The 10,701-nt window shown below is 46.2% G+C and overlaps 1 protein-coding gene across 1 annotated transcript; it reads right to left on the bottom strand.

Annotated features, from left to right (window-relative positions):
- Window positions 1-504: 504 nt before the first annotated feature.
- On the bottom strand, window positions 505-5,549 carry LOC123113454 (homeobox protein rough sheath 1). The gene is made up of 5 exons (XM_044534683.1): window positions 4,969-5,549; window positions 4,748-4,867; window positions 4,530-4,644; window positions 1,125-1,369; window positions 505-1,015 (listed from the first exon to the last, which is right to left on the bottom strand). The coding sequence occupies exons 1-5, from the start codon at window positions 5,269-5,271 to the stop codon at window positions 785-787; spliced, it is 1,014 nt and encodes a 337-aa protein (XP_044390618.1). The 5' UTR covers window positions 5,272-5,549; the 3' UTR covers window positions 505-784.
- Between the last annotated feature and the right edge of the window lie 5,152 nt (window positions 5,550-10,701).

Here is a 10,701-nt window from a genome sequence, read left to right as displayed (position 1 = left end):
GTGTCGGCGTCGTTGAGAAGCGGATCCGGGGCCTGTTTCGCGGCACTGTTCAGCAGCTTCCGTCGTTCCCCGGGAAAGCAACAGCACGCACAGCGCGTACGTGTACCGTGTAGCAAGCACACGTTGATAGGGCCGGCATGGATGGATGGATCTCAGGGGCCCATCAACGAGACAGTTTGTTCATCTCCATGAATTTATCTGTTGATGATGAAAGGAGCCAGGCATGTAGTAGATGCATGCAGTACACCTGATCTGACTTGCCATTAGCTAGCAAAATAATGTTGCACTAGTGCTGAAACAACTAAGGGGAGCCTTGGCGCAGTGGTAAAGCTGCTGCCTTGTGACCATGAGGTCATGGGTTCAAGTCCTGGAAACAGCCTCTTACAGAAATGTAGGGAAAGGCTGCGTACTATAGACCCAAAGTGGTCGGACCCTTCCCTGAACCCTGCGCAAGCGGGAGCTACATGCACCAGGTTGACCTTTTACTAGTGCTGAAACAACGACTTAGCATGCAGGCATCGATGTCGACCACCTAGTATTTACCTGGGCATAGGCAGGCTGGTGGAAAGAATATATATATTCCTACTTGGCACTTGGCAGACTTGTTCAACGTGAACGGCAGATATATATGGAGTATTTACCGAAGGAACATAATATTGAGTAGTCGTCGTCAGACTAAGTACGTTACGTACCGGCCGCATGCCGTTGCCATGCATGGAGCTTACGTACCACGCCGACGGCACCGGCCGGCAGTCCCCGTCCGATGGAGAAAGGGAGAGAGGCCTCACGACCCGAGGCGGTACATGCCGTCCACCATGAACGGCGCCCTGTCCATGTACAGCGCCGGGCCCTGCGGGGCGGGGAGGAAGCTCACGCCCACGCCGCCGTCCATCACGGAGAAGGGCATGTCCTCCGGCGCCGGCTTCCAGTGCCGCTTCCTCTGGTTGATGAACCAGTTGTTGATCTGCTTCTGGTCCAGCCCCGTCGACTCCGCCAGCGCGATCTTCTCCGTCTCCTGCACACATGCACCACCACCAGCAATCATCAGCGAGCGAAACCAATCGACGCCGACACCTATCCGAGAAATTCAATGGTGGCATGTATGTATGATGGTCGTATCGTACAGAGGGGTAGGGCCACTTGGAGTGCAGCTCCCACCAGTGCAGCAGCTTCTGGCGGGCCTCCTTGGGGAGCTTCCCCTTCTTGCGCCGCTTGCAGAACTCCTGGCGGAGGCTCCCCACGTAGCCGCCGTATTTCCTCAGCAGCTGGTGCTTCAGCTCCTTGTCCTCCGCGCTGGGGTCGATCTCCTCCACGCAGCTCGTGTCCAGCTCATCCTCGGACGACCCCGCGCCTTCGCAATTAGTACTGTCTGCGCGTCAATAGTTGGCAAAAACAAAATGTTGGTCACGTTCCCGGATCTGGACCACTTGGGGAAATAGCAGTGGTCTTAAATGGATTGGAAATACATGACACCTGGTTTAATTTCAAAAGGTGTGTTCGTGCATGCACAATATCCTCATTCAAAAACACGCGGAAAAGGAGAAGCACCAGTTTTGACAAATATAATTAGTAATCCCTCTGTACCAAAATATAAGATGTCTTATATTTTGGTACAGGGGGAATAACTAAATTTTGTAGAAATTCACATATATAGCAATATGAGCCACACAAATGCATGCCTCACATTGTAACAAACGGTGAGAAGTAAGTTGTCATCTTAATTAGAACTGTGTGAACTGAAAATGGTTACTGGGTGAAGATCAGAAATAATGGAGGCATATTTCAACCATGCTGCTGCAATTTTGCATCATTGAGTAAGGTGCAACCTCATGCTGCAAAGGCCAGAAGCCTTATCCATGCAACCTCCCAAGTTCATCCAAACACCAGATAGAGAAATGAAGTGCCTTTCACTTTTGGGCAGCCTAGTGGGCAATAAGTAGCATACTACACTAATTCTAGGAACAAAAGTAATTATACACATGCCAGGTTGTGTTAATTTTCTCAAGTATGGATAGCGAAGTACCAAAATGAAAGGGTTGTTAACATATCCGAATATCTGTTAGAACAAGTGAGAAAAACAAGAAACAAGTCGGAATTAAATGAGGGGTGTATAGTTTTTCAGCAACATGAACAAATAAAGTGCAGTTTCCACGCATAAAAACACCTAAAATTTATATTAAAAATACTCGTTTTCTTTATGCAATTTATCATGAGTATATAATAAAGATTACTTATCACTGCCCATTTTCTTTATCTTATCAAGTGAAGTTGTTTGTAAATAAATCCACATCCATATTTTATGCTATCACTTTCTTTTGAACGTCTTAGGAGCTCAAGCTGTTCAAAATACAGTACATGAACTTAACTTCGTTTTAAAAGGGAAATTTGCCCACAGTACACAGCGTACTAAATCAAACAAAATCACTGCCATTGCTCAAAAGAGATATTTCAATAACTCCTAGGATCAATGAAAGAATTTTTCAGACCAGATGTATAAGACGATGGAGAGAAAGATATAACTGAACTTTTTTGGAATTTTAACTTAGTTCTGGAAATGAGGCTAGGCCTCATGTTTAAATTAATCCAAACATATATGATATATGTAGGAAATTGAGAAACTATATTTGGAACCTCATGATAGCCGATCCCATTTATACCCAACCAAAAACCACATTTCTAAGTTTCTGTAAATATTATGAAAAACTTCGTGCATGTTGGTATTGAGCAGAAAATTGCTTCTTTAATCTCCATAAAAGAATGTGAACATTTGCAGCCCGTGTGAAAATCACAAAATAGATATCTGCACCACAGGTTACATAATTTTCACCATAGCAAATTGGTCCATGCCTCAAATTGTGTTTTTTCACAGCTCGCGAATAATCATATTTTTAGCAATAATTCAAAATGGCAAGTGTCTACCCATGTTAACTAACACGAAATTTTTCATAGTTTTCGAATACTTGGAAATATGATTTCTTTTGCTAAATATATAAAAAAAACAGGTTCATATGTACCGAGGTACTGAATATCATTATGTGTAGTTAAAATGAAGTATTGCCATATGTACATCTAACACTACAATTTTTCCGCCCAAAAAACCTTTGTTCAAAAGATGCAAAAGTTTCTTAAGGTCCAGCAAAGGAACCCATCATGCTAAGTCCAAAGCATGTATATGTTTCAACAATGTAATGTAGGAGCCACACATCAAATAGCTTGGGTCACAAAAGGGTGATTATATATAAACAAAAGACATAAATCCCTCAAACCAATTAACAATGCTGTATGGCTATGATCAAAATGAAATCAAAGAAATAAGAGGCCTCTAGTCTATATGAATGCTCCCACATCGATGCAAAAAGAAATCTCCTACATTATCCTTAATGGTACAGTCCCTAAAAGAACAAGTAGTATATTGTATAACGATTAACATCTTGACCTGATCTGAAGAGTTCATTTTGTGTTCTGTGCAACATCGAGGGCATTATTAAACAAGGAAAAGAAAAAAATGCAGCGGTGAAATACTTGTGCAAACAAGAATGTCTCTTCACCAATAGGATACAGACAGCTGCATGTTCAGAGGACAGACTTTGAAGTTGTTGCTGATATTTCTTTCAACAAAGAATTCAGGCGTCCCTCTCCCTCCCTCTCACACTCACTCCGACTGGACAAAGGGACAGGGCGCACAGTGTAGTAACAGTAGGCGTCCATCTAGTACAGTGCGGCGATTTATTGGCACCCTAATACTCGCGGACGCACAGAACTGCTACAGGCCCACCGCTCATCCACCGCCGCATACGTACACGCGCGTCGAATCAGCTAGTACCCTGTGTTCTGCATCCCAATTAAATCACTACTGCTTCCACCGAATAACAAGGCCGATTGTTACTAGTACTCGATTTATAATCCCTATATGGACCGAACACCAGTTATCTTGATGTAATTCCTTCGAGCTAGCTGATTAAACAGTACATGCTAAACCACATAGATGATTAAACTGCCGACACAATCAACTTTGTAGCCCTAAGAGCGAGGCTAAGCCACATGCCTCTTGTTCGCCTATGAATTGCCTCTGCTGAAGCAAAGATGAAGCCTCTAAAGGTTGAAGACAGTGTGTTACTTCTAATCGTGATTAATTATAAACTGAGAGCCGAAGGTATCGAAAACGAGAGGCGGAGATTGGAACCACGAGCTCCCTGCGTGCTCGTGATGCATATTACTACGGGTGCTGATTTAATACTCATATAGAGTACTGCTGATGTGTACGTACTCTGCTAAGATGCCGGTGTTATTATAATTAGCGAACTTGTGGTCTAATGCATGCCCTTATCCCTCCCCTAAATAAACAAAGGAGCAAAGGTTATCGTGGCAGTGGCAGGGAACGACAGCATGGATCCAAAGAGGAAAAAAGTTGGCTCCATTCCGTCGCACAAACCGGACATTTCCCAATGCGGCAACCCAAGAATCTTCTCGTCTCGGAAGCACCAGCTGCCACCAGGCGCATAAATATTGCTGCTGAAATCTGAGTATACCTGTGAATGTGATGGAATCGAGCTGCGTCTCGACGCTCTTGAAGAACTCCGTGGCCTCCTGGATCGGCCGCGCCAGCTCCTCCCTGTACTTCGCCAGCATGTTGCAGTAGGCCTCCTGCACGCCGGCCGGTGAGCTCGGAGTCAGTACAGGGACAGCAAAGCATCACATGGCATCACGCGACGAGCTTGATCCATCGTATGTATCGAGGAACGTATACCATGAACTGGTCGAGCTCCGGGTCGGGGCGCGGGGACTCGTGCTTCCCCCGGCCATGCCCGGCGTCCAGCTTCGCCGCCACGGCCGAGAGCCTCTCCAGCACCTCCGGCGGGGCGCCGACCTATAAGAGAAAGCAAATCACGCGCTCAGCTTCAGCAGATGGTGCAGGTGCACACATCCTGTGTGACCTAACTAGCTAAATCTGCATGGTTTGAGCGATGCCTTCTGGCAGTCCAGGTAGGAGGCGAGGAGCGGCGAGTAGAGCGGGTGCGCCATGATCTTGGCCTTGATGGTCGCGGCGTCCGCCGGCGAGATCTCCCTGCGCTGCTGCTGCTGCTGCGCCGACGGCGGCGGAACGGCCAGGAGCTGCTGCAACGCAAGCCGCGAGCCGTGCTGCTCGCCAGCCAGCTCCGGCGAGGGCGACGATGCGGCGGGCGGCGGGAGCTGCAAGAAGGAGGCCATGGACGCACTGCTGCTGCTACTGCCGCTCCCTCCTCCTCCCCCAAGATTAGGGAACCTCTCCATAATTTGCGCAGAGAATCGACAGATCAAGAAGAGACGACAAGGCCAAGAAACCCTAACTAGGGAGGAGATGAGATGAACTCTCCTGAAAAGAAGACAAGTGGTGGAGGACGAAACTTGGGGGTGGGCGGACGGAGGAAGAAAGGAGGGGGAGGAGGAGGAGGCCGGAAGGTGAATGAATGATGAGCGAGTGTGTGTGTGGCTGGTGGGAAGGGATTGGCTTTGTTCCCATGTCAAATCATGAGTAAAGAGGAAGCTGTCTTTCTTGCGTCGCTGTTGCCGTTGCCGCTGTTTCGACACGAGCAATCTCACGCCGCGGCCAAGGATATAGAATCTTAGACGGATCCGTACGTGCCACATGCAAATACTGCGTGCACCACCCTATCTTTTTTCTACCGCTATTCTCAGAGCAACTTTAGCAAATCTCGTTTAGTATACTAGCAAGATGTCCGTGCGTTGCACGGAACATCAAGATGCATTTGTATGAGTAGTTTATTTTATGGGAGAAAAGGATGAACGAGGAAAGGCCTTATCTGCAAATATGGAGAGGAGTGCGGGTAATTGTCATAGTTTCCTTCCTATCCGTTAGATATAGATCGGACGGCCTATATTGCAGGATGGCAGGCACACCATCATCATCAACTCTGCTTTTTATAAGAGTAGAGAAACGCAAACGCGTGCACATATAAACATCCTAGAAACACATGCATGCACATCCTATCCTTATGAACACCTTTAAAAAACTGAGCCAGGAAATCATCTTAAAATTGACGAAGTCACCGTAGACGCATTCATAGTTAACGGGAACGTCTCCTCTCACTTAACACACATCGCCGAAAGGTCTGAAATACGTCCAGAAAACAAAAAATGAAACACTTACGAAGAGCTTCTACAGATTGGTTTTACAGACTCCTCTCTCACCAACCAACCCCCTTATTTTAGCTGGTGGGACTTCTTCACCCTAATCTTTCTCCAACCATAACTCTACACGTGATTATGCGAGCATTAATGTCAAATGTAGGGATCCGGCTTGCCTGCTCCTTTCCCATGTTCCCATCCGTGCTCCCACTTCATCCTACGATTGTCTTTTTTCCTTTTTCCTTTTCAATCTAATCATCTCCCCTGATTTTAACGGGGTGGAGCCGGACTTTATTTTGTTCCAATCAAATCATGCCACATACGCGGGAGCACGGATGGGCACACACGCGGGGAGCAGGCAAGTCTCGTCCTAAATGTAGGACTTAAACTCTGGTGGGCTAGGAATACCATTATTATCTACCTATCCAATCACAAATAAATCATAATAACAGTTGATATGTTAATTTTCGCCGATAATAGCACTCTATAGATAGTGGAGTCGTTATACGACCCCGAGTCACATAATTTACGGAGAGAGCCGCTCTCTCCTCACCTCCCGCACTGGCCCGTAGCAGTTTATCGTCGCTTTTTTCGTTGTCCGCTTCTCGCAGCTATAGAAAGACTCACAACCTTCACTTCCCTTCTCGCCGCCCACAATCTATATGTTTCTTCTCGTCGCACACAACCTACAATTCCCTTCTCGCTGCCCATGGCCTCCACTATCACTGCCAATAGATTGGGTGATATTCTCGAAGGAGGAGCAGGACCGCCGTGAAAACGTTGTTGAAATTTACACTAGCCATTTTGTAGGACACATAAGGATTTCCGATCCTTGATGTGTCCCTGAAAATGATTACAATAATTTTTGTCATTAGGTGGGAAAAAAAATCATGACTCGACGGCCAAGCAAGATGCGTGCACGCGTGTGAGATGTGTGATGCATTCCTAGGCATCTGTGATTAATGTGTGCGTGTGTTGTGCTAGAGTTTGTGCTTTGTGTGCGTGAGTCGTGGTATGTGCGTGTGTGAGTAGTAGATTTGAGCTCTAGACAGGGAATTGGGGAAGAAAAGTCATAGGCAATGACAAGCAGGACCAACACGTAATAAAACTACGAAGGTCGCTCTATTATGATAACTTCATGTTTGCGCTTTGCCTTGCAGCCTTCATATTTATATAGAGCGCGCTCCTTATGCACCATGGAGGTTGTCCATATGACGGCTGTGCTAGAGTTGCTCTTGTTATTTTTGTCATGTCGGATGTTTTTTTACAGAGCATCTAAGGGTGAGACGTGAACCACGACGTTGCCGATGAAGCCTCTCTAGGAGCGAGTCCGACGACAACGCAGATGATAGCAGCGTTGCATACGAAGGCCAGTTGGAGCTTTGGCGGATTCATGTGAGGGCGAAATTGATAATGAAGATTGTGGCGGGGCATAGAGGGCCAGTCCGAAAGGTGACGATGCAAAGAAGGCGGTGGCACCGGCCGTGGATGGTGGCGGCTGACCGGTGGTGAGGAAGAACAGTAGCCATAGGAGGAGGAGATGAACAGTATTCAGTCATGTGAGGGAAATGAACGACAGACGTTGGATTTTAATTTAACGGTCAAGACAGAATCAACTGAAACTAAAACGTTTTCGGGGCAACTGTTATTCCGTGAACACGTGGATGGATTCTTTGAGGTTTCGTTTGGTCTGATCGAAGGAGGGCATGCAGCGCAGGGGAAGTCAGAGTGGTGACTTGTTTCATCTGCCAGCAGTGGCAGGGGTCACTCACATAATGGGACTGTACAGGGGGGAGAAGTTGCAGCAGGTTACAGTTGCGGTGTGTGCCCGGCCTGTCGCCTATCCACGTCTAGTCCCTGGCCCGGGTTGGTCCTTGCATGTGTGGAGCAATAGTCCTACTTTTCACCAGGATGGAAAGATTCTTGGAAAAGCTGCATGCCGCTACTGCGTCTGCGGCTGCCCCGTCCCTCTCCTCCTCTTGTACTACCACGTTGTACTAAATCTTGTTGTTTATTTCTCCATATCTCTGCTTTGTTACATTTATTTATTAATAGCACGTAGCTTGTTACATAGAAATATCATAGAAATAGAAAAATCAATAGAAAATGAGATGGCATGTATCTTAATTTCTTATCCTTTTTTAGATTGATGCATTTAAACTTATAGTGTATGGTAAGAAGTGTCCTTTAATTCATAGTAGAGAAATTTTCCATTGATCTTAGCTAATGTTTTTTTCTACCTTTTAAATATGAGGGCGCGGGGGTGTGGGGGGGCAAATTCTACATAGTATTAGGAATTCATTCCTACAAATCAAAGGCTCAAAAGACAATTTTCCTGCAGATAAATTTCCTACAAAATTCCTGTAGATCAAATGATGCCTTAGCCAAATGGTTATATGTTCGGAAAAAGTAACACAGTAACCAAAGAAAAACAACAAGCTTGTCGTATGGAAAAAGTAACACATGAATCAATGTCAAATCTTGGCGTCAAATCAATCAGCCTCGAGAAAATATGCATCGACCATGCGTAAACTAGCACTACTCTTCGGTTCACAAGATTTTCCAAGAGCCTAGAGTTGGTGAAAATTCTCCTATAAAATTAATCACAAATAAACCCTAAATACAAAATTACAAGGTCTGCAATCCTACGTACCAAATACCCACACGCAGGAATATTCCAAATGACTAGAATCCTCCAAAATTATGTTTCAAACCCTTGGAAAACCGGAACGAACCTTGAAGTTTCTATTAAATTGAGGACATGTGAAAGCAATTTATAGAAATGTACTAGCATCATTTATGCGATCCAAATGATTTCCAGGAAATGATAACTACAAACGGAAATTTCACAGTTCTTTGAAAAATCATGTCGTGCATTGAAGGCCTAAACCAAGCTAAATGCAGAAAAACACATGAAAAAACCTACGATAAATTGCACTTCAAAGTGGAATTTCTGGCCATAAAACTAATAAGCCGTAAGATCTACTACAGAGATAATACCAAAGTAAAAAAAAATGCCTTCACTACTTCCTCTCTGTGATATAGTTTGGAATTCTTTATGGAATCTAGACCGCGAGTGATCATAGATTTTTGTCATTCCTCAATTGTACATCAACTGATATTTGATTTACATTACATCGTTATTGTAATTTTCATATTTGCATGTTTGCTCTAATGAACTAGATAAAATTCATATGAACACGTGATTATTGGTAATGAAGGAGTGGCCACTACTTTCTTTACTAGCACACATTGCAGTAAAGACGCAAGATGCAGTTAAACCATAGCGTGATTCAAACATGTGAAGTTGTTGCAACATGTCATGCAGTTGAAAATTGCAATTAAAACACCATGAAAAAAAATGCAGTTCAGGCAGGCGAAAGAAATACAGTTCAAACACATGAAGTAGATGAAAACTGTAGTAGAATCAACCGTAGCCTGACAACTACACACAGTTCACTAGTACATCCTTATGTGTAAATGTGCACTGGTTAGCGTTTCACATGTTGAAAAAAAAACTTGTATTAAGAGCATGCGTGCGAAACTTCATTTTCACACAATTACTATATGATAATTCAGCAAATATATGCAGACTAGACATTTGAGCTTTTTGCTCCCCAATTTAATCACACAGTGCTAGGTTTTTTGTTGCAGCGCACTTAAAGTAACAATCTCAAAACAACTAAACCTTCGTCCCAACATCACCTCACACAAGAGGGAAGCACACATACAAACTCTAAGAGCAACTCTAGCAGACCCTGCAAAAATACGACCCGCAAAAGGCATTTGCGGGTTGACGAAGGTCGTGTTCGCGGGTCAAAAACATGCGCGGCCGAGCAAAACCCGTATCTAAACCTGCATATTTTGAAAAAAATACTTCTGCGGGAGAAATTGCACAAACATAGTTCATCACATACTACATAGTTCATCACATGATCAGCAAACTACAAGCATAGCTATACTAATACGACGTTAAACTAGTACTAGGGATCTAACGGCGGTGAGGTCGCGGCAAACTGGACGACGCCGTGGAGAAGCCGGACGCTCGATCCTCCTCGCCGGAGCTGCACAGATCGACGTACTTCTCCGCCTGCTCCGCGCGGATGCGGCGCCACTCGCCAGCCTTATCATTGGCGGCAACGTTATCGGCGACCGCCTGCCGCCACTCGAGGGCTTCGAGCTCCTCGGCGTGGCGCCGGCGTTCCTCCTCCTCACGCACGCTCCGCTCGGAGATGGCGGCGGCAACGGCGGCGAAGTCCGCGACAAAGTCCTCGGGCCCGACGACTCCGCGGCGGCCGAGCAGAGCGGGCTCCTCCTTCACCAGGAAGAAGGCGAACGGCGCCGGCGGCTCCGGCTCTTCCGCCTCGTCCGACCACTCCCTCTTCACGGGGAGGAACCCCGCGGTGGAGGAGGAGGAGGATCCGACGTAGGAAGACCTCGCGGAGGAGAAGGATGCGCGCCGGCGGTCGTGCTCCTCCGTCCCGCGGCGCTCAAAGCTCGCCGGCGGCGACAACCCGTGGTCGGTCCACTTCCGGGTGCCGCGCTTCCTCGCGCCGTCGGACCAGACGCGCCGCT

The sequence above is a fragment of the Triticum aestivum genome, chromosome 5B, assembly GCF_018294505.1.
Source record: "Triticum aestivum cultivar Chinese Spring chromosome 5B, IWGSC CS RefSeq v2.1, whole genome shotgun sequence".
In the NCBI taxonomy this organism is placed as follows: domain Eukaryota; kingdom Viridiplantae; phylum Streptophyta; class Magnoliopsida; order Poales; family Poaceae; genus Triticum; species Triticum aestivum.
Note: the sequence above shows the minus strand (reverse complement) of the source record. Positions and strands in the feature narration are given on the sequence as shown.